Here is a 23,289-nt window from a genome sequence, read left to right as displayed (position 1 = left end):
ACAAAAGTCATTGAAGCTACTTGAGGTGCATTCACCTCCATTGTCAGATCTTAACACTTTAATCCTTTTACCAGACATATTTTCAGCTAGAGCTTTAAATTCTTTAAACCTGCTTAACACTTCATCAGATTCTTTAGATTTTACAAAGTAAAGCCAAGTCTTTCTAGAAAAATCATCTATAAATGTAACATAGTATAGAAATCCACTAGGTGAAGGAACAGACATAGGTCCACATAGATCAGAATGAACAAGTGCTAGTTTTTCTTTCGCTCTACTTTCACTTTTATGATATGGACTTTTAGTGTTCTTACCTAATGCACAACCTTTGCAAGCATCATCATGAGATTGATTAAGTTTAGGCATACCTTTAACCATCCTTTCAAGTGAAGGAAGTACCTGATAGTGAAGATGATCGAGCCTTCTATGCCATAGCTCGCTAGATTCAGGAGCTTCATGAATGAGTGCTCGAATGGGGTTAGCTGAAAGCTTATACAAACTATCATATCTATTTCCAATAACACAAGCAAATTTAATACTAGATTTCTTAGGCCATGCAAGTACTTTACTCTCAGAAAATGCTATTTGATAACCTTTATCTTCTAGGGCAGAAATAGAAATTAAATTCCTCTTAATTTTCAGGGACAAATAAAATATCACTTAAAATATCACTAAGATGCAAGGACATACCAGATTCTAAATTTAAAGAAGTACTACCAAAGCCTCTTACCGAATACTGTGCATCATCACCAATTACCACATGAAGATTGGACTCTTTCTCCATCAAGTCTGAGAGATGCTCTCGATATCCCGTGATGTGTCAAGATGCACCACTGTCGATCAACCAAGTGTTGCTATCGGTTGGCACATTGTTGGACAAAGGAAAAATGAAGAGATAGTCTTCATTATCCTCTGAGTTTGTAACTTCATTCAAGTTGGCCTCCCCTTGTATGGGCAAATTCTGATATTCTTTGGCATAATGTCCAAACTTGTCGCACTGGAAGCAACGGACACGTGAAAGGTCCCTTGGCTTCTTCCTTGAATCGAAAGCTGGAGGTCTGAAGTCTCTATCTCTTTTGAAGTTGTTCTTCTTCCAATGGCCTCCCTTCCTTCTAACATGTTGAGATGCAAGCACATGTTGATCTCCTCCATGAGAGCCTTTATGCATATCTTTGGCAGCTAGTCGTGACTCCTCTTGAATGTAATCTGAGCGGAGGCGATCGAAGGAAGGGAATTCAGCTCTTCCACCTATGCTTTGAATGAAGGGATCCCAAGAGTCAGGAAGACCATTCAATGCAATCATGACAATATATTTGTCCACAACCTCGCTTCCAATGGCACTGAGTTGGTCCTTCAATTCTGAAATCTTCATGAAGGACATGACTGAATCTCCTTTGCACATTCTGACTTGAAGAAGTTGCTGCCTCAATGTGAGTGTCTGACTGATGTTGTTGATCTCATATATCCCTTCTAGATGTTTGAACATCTCTCGGGCTGTCTTCAATTTGGAGATGACTGGAACAAGATAATCCTTCACGGAATCAATAAGGAACTTCTTTGCTTTGAGGGCATTCTTCTTGAATTGCTTTAGCTCTTCCGGATCCGAATGTTCAGTCAGATCCATATCTTCCACAAACTGTAACAGCTCTAATTCTTCAAGAGCAAGGAGGACACAAACCTTCCATGATGTGAAATTGAGGGCACCTTCAAGTCTATCCTCTACTTTCAGACCTGTAACCATCTTGCAAAACTAAAACAGCAAACTGAAAGTGAAGGGCAACTAATAATCTGATTATTCGAATGAACCTAAAGCTCTGATACCATGTTAAATTTAGGCAATCAGATGTTAATCTAACTAATTAAATTATAATCAGACTGAGAATAAGCAGAAATAGCAATAAACCACACGACACAAGACACAAATACCCTAGGAAAACCTCCCTCTTGGAGGAAAAACCCAGCATCAAAGATTCAGATCAGATCCTTTATTTATAAGCAGATTACATGAACAGTATATATCAGATTACTTATCTGATTGTAGTGCCAATCTAGGGTAGATTCAAACCAAGTATATGCAGCTGTAGTATATTTTTAGAGAGAGTAGAATATCGACATCACTTGGAGAAGGAGATCGCTGAAATATAGGACACCACTTTGCCCAGCAAGCTGTCCAATGGATTCGCTCAATGATCAAATAGACTTGCAGCAGTATGAAGACTTAGATCGCTTTCTATCCTTCCAAGTTCGCTGACTAAATTCGCATAAGGCTAATGGCTTATGGTATGTTTTCTTGATGAAGATAATATTATGTTTGAAGTGTGAAATGAATCTTGTTTATATACAAGATTCATGTTCAAGTTTTCCCCAAGTCAGCTTTAACAAAATTGCTGCCATTTTACATATTTTAAGTGCCCTTTTTGGCGCCCAATTTGGGGCCTACATAAATTGCAAGTTATACCACATTTCATTTTGGGCCCAGCCCTATTAGACATGTAATCGCTTAACCTTATTACAATATGATTAATATTTTAATTGCCACTAGGCATCATTAAAATATAATCCGAACTTAGCTATCCATTTTCAACATTTTTTTCTCCTACGTTGCAAGCTCACCATAGTGCATGCATCTAATTGTGCAAGAACTTGTGCACACAAATGTTAATTAGGACAACAATCTCCTTCATGAAGGGTCATCTTGCTCCTCCACTTTGTTGGTGTTTGTTTTATCATCAACTAAACATTAGATTAAGATACCCAAAAGGTATTTTATTCTCTCCTGAAAAACCACTACTGATTCCAAGGTCTATATGTGCGAACAAGCGACTTTAGTGGAATAGCTACTTGGGTAGTGTATGCTGAAAATCTCAAGGGGAACTTACGTTTATAAATGTCTTTCAAGCTTCTGGACTTAGATAGATTTATCAATTTCAGGCTCTCTCTTTTTTTGGATTTTCGAGATTTAGACTTTCAAAAAGGAAAAAAGGGATAAGGTTAAGAAAGCTGATCTAAACTTATGAATTTGGGAGACGGTATTAACTAGGCGTTCTCAGGAAACCACACTTCGCTTCGCCACACTAAGGACAACTACACAAAGCAGGTGCAATCTTTAATGGGTTGTGTGTATGATCGAAGTTTTGGCATGCACAGGGGATAGGCTCAAACTAACTTTGCACAGTGAAATGGAAATCATCCATTCACCAAAAGTATGAGCGGAGATGCACCGTTAATTAATACTTATCAATTCCTTCATTCAATTCTAACAACTTTGAAAGTAAATTTAAATTAACTTCTAACTAATGTGTTGAGGAAATTGAAACCATGCTAATCACTCAAACAACAGAGATTACAAAGCCTTAAGAGAAAGCACACATGCAATGTATTATTTGAAAATGACCTTCACGCAACAAGATATCAAAAACCTCACACTCTCCAAATGAGAGGAGGTAACCATATATAGTTTCTCGGAAAATAGTGATTGGCTGAGATCAAATAGTGATCAAGGGCCTAGATTGAAAGTTACAAACCCTAATTAGGGTTTCCCAAAACTCTAACAGTTAGAATGAACAAGAAGAAGACAAGTGGCACAGCTGCTATTCTCACTAAGGTGAGTGTCCAGTTTCCCCTTTTGCAGATTCAATGTATCTGGACACAATAAGTCGCACTTCCTTTATGGTCGCACTTGGCAAATTGCTGATTTGGAAGTTGACCATATCCACGTCATCAGTACAGGTGGCGAGAGTATCTTCCCAGCCGAGTGCTTGTGTCAGGAAATCTTCGTCTATGCGCATGAAGCTCGAGACTTTGGAGAGATTCTCCTTGAGAACTGGCCCTGTAACTTCGAAGAAGTTTCCTTGAACTTTGACCCACAAATTCTCTGCACGCAGATGCTTCTCTCGCACCTCATCCCATTGCAATATCTCAGCTACCACAAGGAAAACCTTGTCTTGAATATCTCTGACGGTTTTTTCAATTTCAACACACTTATCCTCGAATTTTCTCAGAGATTCAGCCCTTGTAACCAAGGCAAAGTACCAAGTGCTGAAATCATACCGGTCACCAGGCTGGATGACTTTTCTATTTACAAGATCTTGCTGAGAAAGTCCTCTGATTACCTTTAGATATAGAATAATCTTCTTTTGAATATCCTCAATAATGTCTCAAATTCTACTCAATAAGGAAGATGTGGATTCATGTGTTGCTATTAGGTTCTCAATGAGTATGTCAGCACGTTCTGAGGCATCCGTAGTCCATTCTTTCACTTCTTTGAAGGTTGCCTTCATGTCTTCATAATCCTTTAACGACTCTTGTGGAAGAGGTATGGGCGGAGGAACATGTACCTCCTCTCGATCTAAAGTTTTCGTCAAATGTTGAACATATCTCTTCCATTGTTGATTCTCTTCCTCAACCTTCATTCTTTTTTCCCTCTCCTTGGCTAGTCTTGCCTTGAGGACGTTGCAAGAATCATCAAAGTCTTGGATCTCCTAAGCCTGAGTAGGCTTACCCAACTCTACTGTAGTGATCTCATAATCTTTCGGAGCAACTTTGTCTCAAGTTTTACCTTCTTTAGGTAGAGCTACTTGCACTATCCTGAATCCTGCACTATCTCTTTGAATTAAAGAGAATCTCTTGGCTGGTTTGGGCGGTCTTATCTCAATCGGTTTACTCACCATAGCCAAGAATGTTGTTGTGTTCTCCTCTAAATGATGCTCTTTGGGAGCCTGAGCCTATATTCTTTCCCTTAGCCAATCTGGAATGGTTAACTACTCCATGCCACTTTCATCAAACTTATCCTCTATTTCCTTTGGTCCTGTAACTATACCATCTAGGAATTCCCTTGGAAACTTAGGTTCTTTAATTTCGACATTCCTAGCAGAATTTGGCTCGTTGGCTGGTTCTTTCATTACCTCTTCTACTAAAGGGGAAGGAGCTCTTACTCCTATATCAATATCCATCCTCTGTTCATCGGTTGTAGTCTTGACTGGAGCAACGGATGCAACACTTAAGGTCAAATGACCCTCATCAGATTTATACTTTTTGCTTGCATCCCCCACTACTTTCTTTCCTTTACCCCTCAAAGAATTTCCAGTGGGTTCTTTCCTTTTTCTAGATCCAACACTTGACGAAACACCATGGTTTGAAGAAATTGATTCATTGGTCCCCATGAGATCATATGTGAGATCGATACCTTTGGATTTAAGATCCTTTGTCTTCTCATTTGCCGACCATTTCGAATATTCAATCACTAGTCTCATAAGGTCGCTCAAATCCGACCTTTCAGAATCTGACCAATTAACCAAGGCAAGGGGTTCATTTCTCAGTTTGTCAAAGTGAGGTTGCTCAAACTCGGGATCATCTTCAAGCTGATCTACTACTCTAAATACTTCTGTTGCTCTAATCAAATTCAGGGGAAGTCTAGACCACAATCTCTTTCTGACTTCAAAACTATCAGCTACATCAGCCCAATATTCTTCGAGATCCGGTCTATGCTCGAATATATCTCCATCAACCTTTTTCATCTGGTGAAAAGGTCAAAATGTGTTCTAGCCTTATACTAGAAGAATGGGTACCAAGCAAGCTCCTTTTCAACACTAGCAACAGCCTATGACGATGGACATGTTTCCAATCCATTTCCAATAGTGAGAGAAGATGTCCCTGTGTTCTTTTGTTTCTCTCTCTGAACAATCATATAACTTTCCAGAATCCTTGAATTCTCAAATAAGTAAACTTAGGATACTGGATGTACCAATGCCCGAATCTGCTAACAAAATCTTTAGAATCCTGAGAGAGCCTTTGATGCAGACCACCTTGGAGTGTCCTAGTAATGTGCATTAAGAATGCATCGTTGACTCTTTTGAAGTGAAATTTTTCCTCTAAGTGCAACTGCGGGTAGCAATCATAAACAACAAACTGATTTTCTTTATTTCCCACTTCTCCTCTACAAGTGAGTCCTCTGTATCTGTAGGTTCGAGCAAGAGAGTACACCAAATAGGAACTCATATAGAATGTCCTGTTTCTCTCTAAATTCTTCAGTTGGTCGTCAAGATTATCACTTATAATCCTTGCCCAAGCAATCATCTTCACTCTGGTATTTATCTCATTGATGAAGTAGTACATCCAAGGTTCAAATGGCGCGCCTTGTGGACTACTCATGACCCTGTTTAACAGAACTATCCTTGAAGTATGCTCTTATAAGATCCTTGGGTAACTTGGAAGCACCTTTCCTTGGCTTTTTCCAACCATTGATGGTTGATGTTGGCCTCATATTCTTCAATGTTATCCTGATACAGCTGTGTTGCTTCTTCCTTGGTCATGTAAACAGGGTTATGATATTCAGGGATGCGGAAAGATTCCCTAATAGCAACATCGCTAACATTCGCCAAGACTCTCCCATCAGGTGCTATGATCTCTCGGCTTATAGAATTATAGTGTTTAGAGCATTCTACTACCAACTCAACACACTACATCGCTGGAAGGAAACCAGCAGCCTGCACAATTCCATTTCTCATCATCTTTCTAGCAGTTGTTGTAGGCATCAAGTTGTCTAGGCCATACATTCGCTTCTTGAACTCCCTCAGGTTGATATGTCCTAGGTTTGTGTCTCCGACCAGCTTCCACTTAGACCTCATCTTGGATTCTGAAGGGGAATCTTTATCCACCTGAAACTTCATCCTGGCTGTGAGATACCTGCAAAACAAACAAACTTTAGTTAAATTCTATACTTCCAAGCGTAGTTTGTGAGTTTAGTGGCCAAGTAGTCTATGGTTTTTCACTTTTCTCAACACTTAACCTTGAAGATTGGGTTTCCAACACTTGATATTCCGAACACTCAACCTTGAATATTGGGTTTCCAACACTTGATATTCCAAAAATTTTAAGGAAATCCCTTGAAAATATTGTAACTTAAGGAGCTTATAGTCTGATTTAACTTCAAAATCAGAATTAAGTTCATTCAAACTCCTTAAAATTTACTCTAACTTGTTTGAAGGGCAGAAAATGAGAAAGAAAGGAAGGGAAATCTATTAAATTTATTCTTTCTCCTTAATCTTTGAAGAAAACTGGGTTTGAAACCCAATGCCCTGCCCTCAAAACTAATTTTCACCTTTTGAAAAATAAAGAAAAATGAGAGAGGAAGCTGTTTGGAGAAGAGAATCAGATGTTAATCTCAAAAAATTAATTAATATGCCCTCCAAACTATCAAATCTCTTCCAAATCTGTGTTGAAACTTGTGAAAATGGTTGAAAAACTCAGGAATAAGCTTAAGATCTCCTCCAAAAAAAAAACTTTCAACCTGCTAAACAACTCTTTCAACCTACTCTCAACACTAGAAACTCGAACTCTTGTGTGTAAAAATGAAGGAAAGAATGTCTTATTTGTATTGAAGTTGGATTTCATAATTAGAAACATGCAGATCCTCTTCCAATTCATGTTTCCAGTTCGATTTCAGTCTTAGATACTCGTGGAGAAAGTTTCTAATTTAATTTTGAGTTGCAATGTCATCATCCTTGAGTTCGAATTCTTTTGAATGCAACTTTCTATTTTGAATTCCAGTTTCAAAATCAACTCAATCTGCAAGATTCGTCTCTCAAGAAAATTTCTATTTTCATTTCTCAGTTCGCATTCTCCAATGTTTAGTCCTAAATGTATAGTTGGTGAATAATCAAATAACACAGTATTCCCTACACGTACCAAGTATTCATGGAACAGAACAATTGCATATCATAACATAAATGACAAATGGTGATAATTAGACCAGAAAGTTATATCTTTATTCCAATGTCCCGAATTCTCCATACATTTTCTCCCTGCCGAGGTTCCAACCAAACAATATATAGACCCGACGGTTGGCCAAGTTGCCAACCGTCACCAACTCCCAACTACTCGACGGGAACCTCTTAGCAACAGCAAAACATAAACACACATAACACACTTATAATTATTATTCGTACTAACATACGTTTTTACCCCTAACATCCAAGATCTTGCTGACATAACTTGGAATGTTCTAATTTTCAAACTTAGTCAACAATCTTTGACTTGTTTTAACCTCAATCACAAGTAGGGCGGACTTTTGGAGTTGGAGTTTTCCACAATTTTACCATGCTAGGGCAGACTTTTCTTGTGTTGGGCACCAACTTCATCTTTCTTCCTAATACCCCTAAGGCGGACTTTGTTAATTGCATGTACCAAGGTGAGGGCGGACTTTCTTGTTACCATGACCATACTCGCATACCTCTAGGCAGACTTTCTTTACCTTATGCCCTTGGTCTTCAAATCTTTCTCAAGGTGGACTTTGTGAGTCTTGATACCTTTAGCACATGAGGGCAGACTTCTTGCCTTATGCACTTGGCCTTCAAAAGTAGGGCGGACTTTTGTGAGTCTCCATCATGGGCGGACCTTTTCATGTTCATGCCACTTTGCTTGCTTCTTATCTTAACCTTTCATTGCAAGGCAGACTTTGACTTGACTATGATCTTAGGAGGGCGGGCTTTTGCTTCCTCCAAACACCTTCAACTTTGACAAGGCGGACTTCTTTGGACTTCCTCTCCATCACCTTGGGTGGACTTTGTTAAACTTGATACCTTTAGCACATGAAGAGTAGGGCGGACTTTACTTATCTTTCTCCATAGGGCAGACTTTAAGACTTTCTCCATAGGGCGGACTTTCTCAAGTTCATGACCTTCTCCATCATCTTGGGGCGGACCTTGTAGAGCTTGATCCGTTGGAGGGCAGACTTTTGGAGTTCACCTTGGGCGGACTTTTTGTGAGTCTCCTTCATGGGCGGACTTTCTAGGAACCATGGATGGCAGACTTTTCATGGCTTCCTTGCACCATCTCCATCATCTATAAGGCGGACTTTTGTTGGACTTTTACTTGTCTTATCTCCAAGTAGGAAGGTGTACTTCAAGCCTTTCACTCCCTTAGGCGGACTTTGGAGGAGTTGATTATACTTTGCCTCAAGACGAACTTTTGAGTAGACTTATCTCAACTCATCACCATGGCGGACTTTCTTGACTTTCTCCATAGGGCGGACTTTTTAGCTCATGCTCCAAGGCAATCAACTTAGACAAGGCGGACTTTTGGAGTTAGGCACCCTTTCTTATCACCTTGGGCGGACTTCCTGGAATTCACACACCACTTTGCTTGGGCGAACTTTTAAGTGTTGCTCTTGCATGTGGCGGACTTCATCTTACTTAGGTGTTGCTAATTGCAAAGCAGGGCGGACTTTGAGATGACCATGACCATGCTTTTGTACCTTGAGGGCGAACTTTTGGAGTTCCTGTGACAACATTTTACACCATTAGCCAGACTTAGAGACATATTTGGAAAACTTCAAAATTTGATAACTTGTTCAATTTTAGCCAGATTAACGTGATATTTGAAACCCATACTCAGGTAACCCATCTGAAGCGTCATGACCCCTAAAATATAGGAACTTAGCTTTTTAGGTCAAAACTTGAAAATCTTTGATCACGATCGATGCAGGTCGATGGTACCAGTGTAAACCCTAGGTCCCCACTCTGAAAAGCAAAAAGCAGAGATCCATAAAAAATAGGGAAAACTTTCTAAAAATAGCCATACCGGGGATCGGGCTAAAAATGCCAAAACGAAACTTCCTAAAAATTAGGAAAAAGCAAAAAATCAAACTTTCCAAAAATAGAAAGTTGTCTGAATTCGTTCAAATCAATTGCGTTCTTCGTCCTTTGGCCTTTCTAGGCACTTTGACGGTGTCTAGACTTTGTTATCAGTTGGCTTGCAAAAACTGACTTTCAATCCTTAAGACTCAAACCGTTAAAAACCTGAAAAAACTGAGCAGAACTGAAGCAGAAGGCCACGGGGCACTAACAAAAACCCTAGAAAGCAGGAAAGGAGGGGGTCCCTATTCTCAATGGGGTGATGTGTGAAAAGGGTCACAACACACTTGTACTACGTACATTTGGTATGATGATCCATGCTTCTTGTCGATTGATCAAGGAGGCTAAGTGAAATTATATTTAACATTATAGTTTGTAAAACTTTACCCACTTTATTAGTTCTTGCCTAAGGGCAGGATTCTAATGCATCTGTTGCATCCAACTTTTTAATTAGTTCATCCAATTATTGTATAGACTTAAAAATTTGAGCAAGAATTCTATGGTCTATAATTACTTTTTTCATTTAATAATTTAAAAAATGACATTTTTTTTTCTCTCTATTGGTTCATGTTAGGAATAGTCATTGCAAAAATCAAATTATTGGTTATTTCTTTTATAAATTGTCAGTTTAATTAATGACTTGAATAACCTATAAATAATTTATACATCATCATAAATATACATTATTGACTTTAACATTATGTTGTCTCCTTGAATGACATATCTGATGTCATTCATATATATCCAATTAAATATACATTTTTTTTAAATCTTAGATACTACGTAATTTCAAAAATACCTACCTACTTTATGTATTGTCTATGTAACAATTATCATAATTTTTACTTACAATTGATCATATTTAACGTTTTGATTGTTTTTAAATACTTTTTTTATTTTTTTATGTATCAATAATTTGTATAATATAAAATACATTATTATTGTATAACAATAAATAGATGCAAATATCTTAAATCTATGTATAATGACTCTAATTAATAACATTTTTTTACTAATTATACTTGATTTACTATAAAAATTGTTTTTACGTTGAAGACTATATGGAATCAGCAAGCTAATTATTGAAATACATGGTTGTGAATTGTAAAGAAGGGCACAGGATGCTACAAATAAGCTCGATTGTTTGTGTTTTCTAATTTTAACATGACTGTTTGCACACACTTATGAACCTATCCAAACACACTTGCAAAAAAAAAGCATTCAAGTAGACCAAATTGATTGAAAATAATATGGGCAAAAATTCTATGCTCAAGCTCTTTATTGCTACAAACATTTGCCTTACTACATATCACCAAAAAAAGGGAGCTAGAATGTGTAGAGAAAATCATTTACTATATCATTAACTATAGCTACCAATAAGCCATGTGACTATCAAAACGAACAATTAGCTAGATGAATAACGATGTACACTATTTCTCTATGCTTCAACTAATCTAACTACAAACATCAACTACTCTACCTAACAATAACTACTATAACACTTATATAGGCAAGAACTTGACGCAATGCATCTCTTGTTTTAGACCTCTTTATTACAAATTTTTTATATCATTTTTAATTTATTAAAGTTTTATTAAATTTAATAACATTTTCAACAATTATTAATCTTACAATTATTATTAATACAATTTACTATTTATTCAATTTAATTTATTGGCATATAAAATTTTAGTAGAATATATATTATTTATTTTAATTATTTTAAAATTTGTTATAAATATAATTTTGTTATAATGTATGACTTATATTACTAGTATTATATGTATATAATAAATATCATATATTGTCAATAGTTTAATAGTAAATTATTAATATTGTATATAATAAATAATATACATTAATATTTTCTATATAATTATTTATGATTTTATATAGGTGTTTTTGCACGGACATCCCCAACCCCTTTCAAAATAATTGTCATACCAACGTATCATACCCGCGTACCCATACGTGTACTTGTACTCGTATCCAATTTAGCAATCTAGAAAAATATACACAAAGGGTTGTGTTCGTATGAAAAATACTAAGTGGCCAATTCGGGTATGGGTACAAATATAGAATCGGGTACAAATTCGTAGGTATGGCAAAAAAAAAAATCTTTAGGTACGAGTACGAGTACATCCGTGTGTGTATATATATTGTGTGTGTGTTTGTGTTCAAACATCAAAAATTATAAAATATAAACTCACTCCCATTATTATAATGATACAGTCCATACAAGGTAACTTTCCCATACATATTCCATAATTGCCAATAAATATTCATAATATCGTAAATGTAATATCATATTCATTGCAAAAATGATAATATTCAACTTTCTAAGTCTCAAAATGTAATGACACAAAGAAAATTCAAATTATAAGCCATCTAGGATTTAATATTCATCTTCATCTGAAGCATCAGGCCCAAACCCAAGGTCATCATTTGAACCACAATCCTTTGGATCGCCACTCCCACTTGCTACATCTCTGTCAAGTTCCATAGCTGCCTCATCTATAGAGACTTGGGCAAGCTATGCAACTATAGCATCTAAATCAGCACACCTAGGGGCTAGATCCCAATTCCTTGTCACACCCACATTATGTTCAGGTTTCTTATGTGACAATAGACAAAGGTTGGAGTGTATGCAGACAAAATCCTTTGTTTTTTTTTCACCCAAACAATTACGCTTGACCGAGTGGATGAAGGAGTATGTACTCCAATTGCGCTCAGCTGAAGAAGAACTTGGCAACTTGCAACCTGTTAAAACATAATTATAAATTTTTAAATTATAGAATAAAATATTTAAATATGATAGCATCAAATGGAATTGGAAAACAATAAAAATAAAAAATAAAAATATATATACTCTGGAGAGAATTTTAATTGCAAGAGGCTGCAAGAAAATGGAGCCTTGACCATGTACATACCACCACTCATCAGCATCCATCTCATAACTAGCTTGAAGAGCTACAACATCATGATATTTTGTAGATATGAAAGGGCCAAACTCATTCAAAACAATATTTCTTGTCTCATTTGAATACATGTTTTTAAATGCAGCCTTATATCCAATAGCAACCTCTACATCTCTATATGGTGGCAACCTCCTTGGCAATGCAAGCATCTCTATGCTATAAAAAATTGGCATCAAAGCAAATGGTGAGATATGTAAGGGGGTTGTCATCTTGTTCCAATGTTCAACAACAATTTGCTGCACAACTTTCAAAAATGTTTTTGTTGGGTCACGTTCCTTGGCCTCTATTAGTGCTTTTAACTTTTCCCCCATGCAATCCATGCCATCATAAATTTCACCTAAACATTGACAATAAGTATCAGCATACCTAATCATGGTCATGATAGGCTCAATGAAATTCAAGACATATTCCACATGATCTCACCAATTATCATCAAGTTTCAATGCTCTTACTTTTGGGCTCTTTCTATGCTTGACTGCTTCCATACACTTCACAAGGCGTTGATGACCATAGCACTCAAAGCCTCTCACACCTTCACAAGTCGTCTTAAGATGAGTGCATGAGATGCAAATCATGTTTCGGCAACCTAACATGTCATAAAATATTACACATCATATATCAACTATAAAAAATTAAAAATTAAAAATTAAAAAATAAAATTTAAATTACCTTCAACAACTCCAACTCGGAGAAGGTCCTAAATATGGCTCATGACACATGATGATTAGTCACAAACAATTGAATCTCCTCGCCCTCTGTGTAAATTTGTTTCACCCAATCAATTTGTGTGCCAATCTTTTGCATGATTAAATTGAGTGAGTGGATTGTACATGGTGTCCGAAAAATGTGACCACGTGGCCTTCGCTATAGACCCAACTACCCTACAATTTTTAGCATTGTTCGTTACAACTTGGACAACATTTTGAACCCCCATCATGTTAATGGATTGTATGAGGGTATTGGCAATGAAACCTGCATCTTCCACTTGCCACTCACAATCCAACTCTTTCAAAAACATCGTCCCTTTAGGGGACATTGCTATAACATCGATCAATGGCCTATTTTTGCAATCTATCCACCCATCAAAAATGATGGACACACCTGTTTCCGGCCATGCATCTTTGATGACTCTCACTTGTGTCTCTATGGAAGCTTTCTCCTTTGCCAATAAGGTGGTTTGCACCCTTTCATGCCTGGAACAAACATAATCAAAGGGTGTATTGCAAAGAGTATGCACCATGTCCCAAAAATAAGGTGATCTAACAATGTTGAAAGGAAGCCCTTTGCCATAAATGCAACAAGCAACGCTCTAATCTACAACCTCTCTAATTTCATTTTTGAAGGCACTAACCAATGGGCCTCTTTTTCATGTAACCACAACATTCTCTAGTTCATAAGGTGGTGGCATTGGCATGAAAGGATGTGGGTCGGTCAGTCTTGTGGAGCCACTACTACTAGGAGGCCTCTTTGAGCTTGCCTTGGCAAGAGGATGATTAGTCTTTGGTTTGTTGCTTCTCCTTGTTGTCTTCCTCGTGTTCTCTAATATATTCCATAATTAGAGCTTTTGGCAGCCCTTTGCCATTTGCCCCCTTACAAAATTTTATTCCACTTCCAGGGATGGTGCAAAAGTGATATTTTACTCGATAGTATGAGCTGGTATACTCTACATTGCTTGATCATTGTTGTTTAATATCAAATTGGTGAATCAACATCAATGTTAAAAGGACTCTATTGAATTCAGGCCTGGGGAACTAAACTAGACTTGCACTTGCACTTCTAGCCATTATGTATGAATAATGCACCTAAAATAAAAAATGGAATACTCAACATTATTGAAAAAATTCAGCATTATAAACCCCTATTATGCATAAAAGTGTAAAAAAATATTCAAAACTTCTTAAAAGTTTTAAAATATCTTGCAAAAATTCTTGAGAACTTGAAAAAAATCAAGATTTACTCACCTTTGATGGCTAAATCTTCCTTCTCCAACTATTCCTATGCCTTTGATGTGTGTCTCACACCTCCGTAGCCTTCACCTCTGAAGAAAAAAGGGCAATATTAGGGTTTTGAAAAAATTAAAATGTTAAGAAAAAAAAATTAAGTAAAAGAATGTTTTTTAAACCGTGGGCCCCATTTTTGGGCACCCACGAGCTTGGGTTCCCTCGAGTACATCTTGGTTCATCCCAAGTGCACCCCAGGCAACCAAGCCCCCTAGGGGTATGTAGCTAGACTCACAGGGAATAGCTGGACCTAAGCCTAGAACCATATTCGGCCCCGATTTCGGCCACAAATATGCAGAGCCCAGAAACTTAGGAAAAATATATAAAAATACAAGTCCTTTGCAAAAAATATATACAAAATTGACAACACAACTGATAGCGATAAAAGTAATTGATAGTTCAATGTCAAATATCAAAAGAATATTTAGGCAATATAGGAGCAACCAATATTGGAGACACTTATGTAATTGAGAGGGTTATCATGACTATGTACTTACTATAGACAATTTGAACGAGGATTCTCATGGTTAGCAACATGTTTGCCCAAGCTTATAGATAAGGGGCTATTGCATGGAGTGAGGCAGCTCAAATTGCCTTTTCAAGGATTAAGCAAGTTAGCTTTAGCTATCCTAGATTTTTCAATTCCCTTTGTAGTGGTGTGTGATGGTTTAGGAGAAAAGATTGTAGTAGTATTCATGCAAAACAATAAGTATTTTGCTTATAAGAGGCTAAACTTCAAATTTTCGATACAGCTGTTTTCTATCTATGATAAGGAGTTGGTGGTGGTGATGCATGCTTGATCTTCAACTTGTATTTAGTGCATGGAAAAGCTTTTGTTAAAACTGACCACAATAATCGCAAGTACATATGGCATGGAACCATTTGAGCACTAGGCAACAAAAGTAGGTGAGCAAGATTTAGGCTTACAATTTTGTGATGAGTACAGTTAGAGTAATTCAGCAGCCAACTTATCACCCATGTATATGTGTTGTCATGCTATATCTAGGATGGCTCCAAATGGTAAACATAGATTGTTGGTTGAGTATGCCAAATATCCTTTTACATTGTGTTTGTTGGATGGTACATAGGATATGGATGAGCAAGATTTGAAGCACATGATACAACATGGGTTGGTTCTATAGAAGAGTTGTATCGATGTGCCACCGGATTCACTTGAAATGAAAAATATCCATATCAGCCCATAGCACACCCATAATAGGACATCAAGGTTTCTATAAGATATAGTGGACTATTCATGAGAAGCTTTCTTAGAAGGGCCTCAAATATGGTGTGACAAACTATGTGAGGGAGTGTGATGTATGTCATTAGAGGAGTGTGGAGACAAATTATCTAGTAGGCTTGTTACAACTTCAAATCAAGTATGATGATAGCAATATGTCTCCCAAGTTTAAGGGAGAGGGGGATGGGAGGATAGGTTTCAAGGATGGCAACAAAAATTCCAGACTTTGTGGATGGTAGTTAAAATTTACATTTGCATTTAAAGATACGAATATATAAAGCATACCTGAAAACAATAGATTAAACTAAAAGAAGCTGAAATTCCAAATTTTAAGCACAATAACAACTCACTATTATTATAATTCATTTTATAGACCAATATTCACAAACATAACATGAAATAGGATTTATATGTTGACTTGGTGGTCAGCACCTCCTTCGGGGTTCACGACATGGCTTAACCACCTCCCATGGATCTGGGTAAGTCTGCCGTTTGTAGCGGGCGTTGATAGCTCGAGCTTTTGGCACAATGGCAAACATACCGACATTATATTCACAAATGTCAAGAAAGATATATGTTGATTCATGCATAGTCAAAAAAAATTATAGATTCAGAGCAGTTCCATTGCAAAATTTATATGGCACTGTGAAGTTAACATTTTAAACTTTCAAGGCTTGAGTAGTTGGAGTTTGGTATCAACTGCTGCTTTTTTTAAACGACCTAATTTTCGAAAGTTAGACACAAGGAGTACAGGTTTACTATGTAATGTATTTTATTTTCATGTCTTAAATGTCTCAGGAATATTGACTTATAATGATTGACTTCATGTTCTCAAAGTTTTGATTATTGCATGTATGGGCTTCATGTTTATGAAATTTAATTTAGTACCTCAATGCAAATACTATCTTGCATTTATAAATCACACTGAATGGCTTTCAAAGTGCTAATCTAGTTGTTTGTTCCAGACTGGAACTGTCGTTGTAGATGGCTGGCTAAGAATGAATGCACCAGCCCAAACAGCAGTTCTTTTCAAGGAGCTACGCCACACACTTTGTTCAATATTGCAAGAATTGATTCAGAAGCCAAAGGTATTGCATCTGAATTTTATATCATGCATTAAATAGTTATACGATGTATGTTAATTTGCTTCTTTTCTTCAAGATGATCTTGTTTTTGAGCATGTGTCTTTTATGTGTGTGACATTTTCATCATATACAAAAGTAAAGTGCATAAAATTATTTTCTGTTGAAGCATAAATAGGTAATGTTTTAAATAAGCAACATATAAATTCTCCAGATAAAAGCTAGCCTTATATAAGTTTATGTTTAGCTTTGTAAGCCAACAGCTACTCTGTAAAATTGTCCTTATAATCTTGAGAGCCACATCAATCTTAAGAAAGTTTTTTCAAACCAATTATGTATGCATTTTATAATCATCTTCAGATGCCACTCAGAGTCTCGTTTCATTTCTTCCTTTTTTGTGGGCCTTTAGCTCTCCTAAAATGTGCATCCTCTAACCAAGCCAATAATATAATCTTCTTCAAATATGGTTTGTTAGTACCCATTCAAAAATTGGGTCAAAAGTCAATGTTCTAGCCATTGATCATGATTATCTGTCCTGTCCAGCTGTTCAAGTTATTCTTTGATAGTCCTTTTCTCACTAAAAGTGTTTATAGGATCCTTATAGGAAATATAGCTAATGAGGAAATCAATCTCAGGAGCTCCAGCATAGAAAGTGCAAGAAATTGACAAAAGCTTTTTTAGTTCGTAGAAAAGAGCAATAGTGGGAGCAGGATCCAAAAGAGGTAAAAAAGGAGCAGAAAAAAAATAGAAATGGTGTTAAATAGATGGATTGTGGTTGATGTCAAACAAATCTCTTTCAATTCATATAGTAAAAAGGTCATCTTTTCAGCATGAAATTGTCAATGAAAAAATCCAATTTTAGGTTGGAGTTTCAAATCAGTACAAAATTCATCCAATTTTTATAACAAGTTTATTTTTAGCAAGAGAAAATCCATCTAATCTTCATTTTTATCCAAAAGAGACAGAATGGTGAAAAACTTTTAAATTTATAATATCCAATTTATAGCAGGTGCCAGATCTTGTCCTTTTATTTTCCATGAAACTAGGCTAGTTTAACCTACTTTCCATTTGTTGTGTTTCATGTTACTGGTGGTTTTTTTTGAGCTGTTATCTAGTGGTTATTCATCTTCCCACAATATACAAGTAGCTTTTTACCTTGCTTTCCCATAGTAGAAAATACATTTGACATATAGCTAAAGTAGACAGTTTAAATCTTTTCAATCCCTAATGAGAGTAGCATCTATGTCAGATCCCTAGTACTTTGTTGAACCTATCTTTCTTTTGATCAAATTTTCAACTTAAATGGTTCCTTGCCCATCTCTTTTATTTCTTCTGATATAAGGATCGCTGTTAATGCACCGGCACTGTTTGGCTTTATGACAAGCAGATATGTTGATTATTATGCTTGTCTGATATCATGTCATCTATAGCATACATATTTTGCAAACTCTGCGAGTGCTCTCCCAGTTGCCAAGTACTTTATTTTTGGCTGGGTGAGTTTTTACAAATGTAAGAAAAATGCAGGTAAAAATGCTTGCGTGGGTAAAACACTGGTTAAAACACGTTTTTCACACATTGTTCTTGGTACAAAACCATGCATTTTGTCTTTCAAGGTGTCAATTTTTTATTTAATACATTTTGTAATTAAATTTTGCAAAAAAAAAGTTTCTTTAAAATATTTTCATTTTTAGTACATTCTAAGTTGCTGAAATTTTTGCCAAGTCAAAAAAATTTTGGGCTTGCCGAGTACTCTCCAAGTCCGAGGCTGTGAACTATGATGCATACATTTCTTTTATATGTTTGCATGGTTGAGTAATCAAATCCATCGGCAGAATGAATCCCAGAGAGGTTAACCCCCAGTTTAGTAATTTATCAAGGCCTTTATAAATGACAAATCATTATTTTCTCCCACTGCCTAGAAAGACTTATATTTATTCTCTATTCCATTTGTAACTTCAGCATGGGAATAATCAAAAGGCGGATTAATTAATTATCCGTCTGCAGTTATCTCAAGAGATACCAGTTTCTGCTTTGTGTACATCTTAAATTAGTCTTTGGTATCCATTTCCAGGAACGAGTGGCAGTAGCAGAAAGGGAAGTCATTCATTCTATTGTACAGTTACTTAGTGATGAAGAGAAGCCACAATTATAGCCTCCTTATCTGTTCTCGAGATTTGAAGACTGGAAGTTGAAAAGTAGTCCATGCCATTGTACAATGTAGCTCTCATCTGTTTATTTTCTATGCAATGATGTACTATATAATTTGATAATTTGCGTAGCTTTTGCACCATAAAATTCATCCACGCATTTCTAGAGTGAGGTAGAAAAGCGTGGCACACATTTTGGCGGGAGGAAGAAACCAGAAAATGCTTCATGATGCAACATAACTTAGCGTGGTACACATTAAATTATCTTTGACAGGGGGAAGAAACCAGAAAATGCTCGACGATGCAACACAATTTGTATTAGCATGCTTATTCATATTATTTCTTTAGATTGGGAGTGTTTCATGTCCAATATTATTAGAAAATATGATGATTTTATTTTAGTCCGTGTCGGTTTACGGAAGCTATTGAGTATTTATCGAGATTTATAAAGGTACATTGCACTATTTACAGGAACAGAACAAATTGAATGTGATGGAAAATTTTCCATTTAAGAGCAATTCAGTCGTGTACAAAAGCGAGCTGAATTTATAAAATGAGTAGTAATCAATCAAGACTTTGTTCTCATATGAATGAAATGTTTTGTGATCAATGTATGGACATAATGACATGAATATGAAATGTTGTGGTTTTTCCTTTCAATGGTTCCATTTCCCCTTTCATAAGTTGGTTGCCAAGTGATGAGCATGCAATATTACAATCATTCCTCTCAAAACAAGTCACTGATAACGTGCCAAGTCCTTGCCTGTGTATTAGTACAGCTAAATGTTGGTATTATTTAATGTCTTGCATAATTTTATTGGTGGCAGCTTATATGGCTAATTTCAAATAGACTTGTAGATGCAATGGACATAGATAATGAAGAAAATATAAAAAAGAAAATTTAAGGAAATAAGATCTTTAACTAGCACTTACACCAAAAGGAAGTGCAAAGGTTACACCCATAGTAAGATATAAATGTAGGAAGTAAAAATTGTTTTTATTAATAAAAACTAAATAGAAGTGAATGGTTAATCCATACATGTATGTCTAGTCCATCAGTTTTATATATACTAAAACACAAAATTCAATTTCATTTATAAGTGATGGTTATTTGTCACATAAACAATTTGACATTAAACTTAATCACTCTTTCAAAGGCAATTCAAGATTCTTTATTTTTTCCTAAATTGCTTTCTAGAAAATAAGATAATTCTAGTATTCATTCAAATAACCTCTAAGTAAATAAAAATATAACAAATCTTAACTACTTTCAAAACAAAATAGAATAATTGTCAATGTAAATAAAAAAATATTTTAAGAAAAAAAAAATTAAATAAATCTTAAAAATTATTAAATAATCTTAAGATAAACTCAAATATATGTCAATATTTATTGTGACAAAAGTATATGGGCCCTTGGCTCTACAATACTACCTAATTGTGACAAAAGTATATGGGCCTTTGGCTCTACAATACTACCTAATTGTGTTTTTCTCCACAACAAAAGAAATATATTTCTACAATAATAGTTAGGGTTAAAGTGCAATAGTTATAATATATAATTTTATCTAATAAATGACATAAACATACTATAATACAAAAGTTATAATAAACTAAGTATAAAAATATAATAATAATATTAGTATCTATTATAGAATTTATATATTTTAAAACAAAACATATAAAAATATAATTTGATCAATTAATATTATCATGACAAAAAAAAAAATTTAAATAATTTCAACACTTTCTTATAAATTATTAATTAAAAGAATTTGTAGCCTTCAAAACAAATATTACAAATATTGATTATAATTAGGTTTAATAATATAATATTAAAATAAAAATATTATAATAAATTATGATATCAAAATAACCTCTTAACCTAACCCTACTCTTAATCTTATGTCAAAATCAATCCTAAGCCTTAACCCTATCCCTAACTCTATATATAATAGTAACAATATTTCAAACTCTAATAGTTAAAAATAATTGTAACTCCCACCTACATTAGTTCTTTAGATTATATTAAAAATTATTTATAATATAATATAATAATAAATAATTTTAAATGCAAGTATATTAGCTTTACTATAATCTGTATACCTAACTTTATCATTATTATAAACATCAATATAGTAATAGTATTTGTATATAATATAATGGTAATATCATAGTTGAACCGTGATAGCAATATCATAATTTGACTTCTTGTGGAAAATACCTCCTGTTAATATAAGATAATAAAAACAATACAATTAATATAATTAATAATATTTGTTCTATGTAAACTTAATATTATATTCAAAATTAAAATTATATTTATCTATGTATAATACATTTTCTATCTCTTGTTACTAAAATTAAAATAATATTATCTATTTATTATATATATATATATATATATATATATATATATATATATATATATATAATCTTTAAAAACTAATTTAAGCAATACATAGTACAACTCTCAACATTAAATGATATTTTCATGATTTAGAATATATAAAAATTAAGTGGGTCATGTAATTTATTAGCATTAAACTCACAACATTAAATGATATTTTCATGATTTAGAATATATAAAAATTAAGTGGGTCATGTAGTTTATTAGCATTAAATGGAAATATTTATTTGAGCATTGCAAACACCCACCTTATTTATTTTTTATTAACTGATATTATCATTCATATTTCGATAAAATGTGATAACAGAAAGCCGAAAAAAATGTGACAGCTGCTTATTAAAAAAAATTACTTTTATCACTGCCATCCCAAGGTTAACGCGGTTTGTATTTTTTATTTGTTTACCATTGTAAAAATAACACCATTGAAAAGGAACTGCCAAAAATTTTCAATGCCCGCGTGAGAAATCTGCAGCGGGAGAACTGTGGATTCGCGTGGATCTTGCGGGAGTTCCTCCTACAATATAGCCTATCGGCTAAATATTATGAAGGTCCACAGAAATATTAGAAAATAAATTGAGAATATTGTAATGTTTAAGAACTTTGATGGAAGGTATTGAATTTTTGTTTGTTTATAAAGGTACTTTACACTATTTACAAGAATGGAACAAATTGAATATGATGGAAAAAGAGAGATCATTTGTGAGAAAAATACAAGTGTAGAAAACTGCAAGGAAAAACAATAGTACATAACACGTAGATTTTACATGGAAAAATCTGGTAAAAATATATCAGTAAAAAACTATAGGTAAAATATTTTTCGTATTGATTTTCAAGAATTTATAGTTACAACAATCTCAAAAATTGTACAGCAAAACATGACTTCTAGCAGCATTGTGCCTCTCAGCAGGACGCCTTACGATGTGTCGCCTAACGGCGTACTAGATGAGAATCCATGATGATTCGACCACATCTAGATGAATATCCAAGATGACTCAATCACATCTAGATGAGAATCCAATTTGGACTTCACATTCCAACATCATTTACGTACAAAAAAACTGCAAGAATAAAATGAGTTGTAATCAATGAGACTTTGTTCTTATATGAAAGAAATGTTCAATGTCGTGAAATGTCATATTTCTTAACAAAGGTTACATTGCCCCTTTCATAAGTTAATTGCCAAGTCATGAGCATGCAGTATTATAATCATTCCTCTTGGAACAAGAGTCACGTGATATCATGACGAGTCAGTGCCTATGTCTTTAATAGCACATCTAATTGTTGGTATTATTCAATGTTTTACATAATTGTTGGTCAATGATATAGTGGACATAGTTAATGTGAAATATAGTAAAAAGCAAAATTAAACAAAATGTGAATTTTAAATATTCTAAAGATCTATAGAAAGATTAGAAACTATTTAGGATTATAGTAATGATAGAGAATTTGATGAAAAGAACTTTAGCCAATGTGTTAGTTTATAGCAATTTAGTGAGAATATCATTTTAATTGTGGACAAAAATTAATCTTTTGTTAAGTATGGCAATTACAATTTTCAAAAGTTGCATAATATAATAGAGATTAGATCAAGTTACAAGAATTTTAAAAGAACCAAAGGGGATCTACTATCTTTAAGATCAATCACACTTCAACAAGTTAAACATACAAAACTTATAGAGACATAACAAATGCCCCTCAAAGCAATGACATTTTAGTTGGATACTATACAAAAATCTTGAGATTTTAGAAAAGAAAAAAATGATTATATACATATGTATCAACATATATATAGAGAGAATTTATT

General features: G+C 34.7%; 1 protein-coding gene across 4 annotated transcripts in view; it reads left to right on the top strand.

Annotated features, from left to right (window-relative positions):
- Positions 1 to 19,736, top strand: part of LOC131070237 (DExH-box ATP-dependent RNA helicase DExH7, chloroplastic) — a 408,882-nt gene extending 389,146 nt beyond the window's left edge. For 3 of the 4 annotated variants that reach the window (XM_058005745.2, XM_058005743.2, XM_058005744.2), the window contains exons 34-35: positions 16,813 to 16,935; positions 19,001 to 19,736. In XM_058005745.2, coding sequence (XP_057861728.2) covers positions 16,813 to 16,935; positions 19,001 to 19,081 — 204 coding nt within the window. In that variant the 3' untranslated portion in view covers positions 19,082 to 19,736. Of the gene's footprint in view, positions 1 to 16,812; positions 16,936 to 17,564; positions 17,697 to 19,000 lie in introns of those variants that run through there. The other variant, XM_058005746.2, reaches the window with a different exon arrangement.
- Positions 19,737 to 23,289: the final 3,553 nt, after the last annotated feature.

The sequence above is a fragment of the Cryptomeria japonica genome, chromosome 2 (genome assembly GCF_030272615.1).
Source record: "Cryptomeria japonica chromosome 2, Sugi_1.0, whole genome shotgun sequence".
Taxonomy (NCBI): Eukaryota; Viridiplantae; Streptophyta; class Pinopsida; order Cupressales; family Cupressaceae; genus Cryptomeria; species Cryptomeria japonica.
The sequence above is the reverse complement of the archived record's forward strand: the minus strand, read 5'-3'. Positions and strand labels throughout refer to the sequence as shown.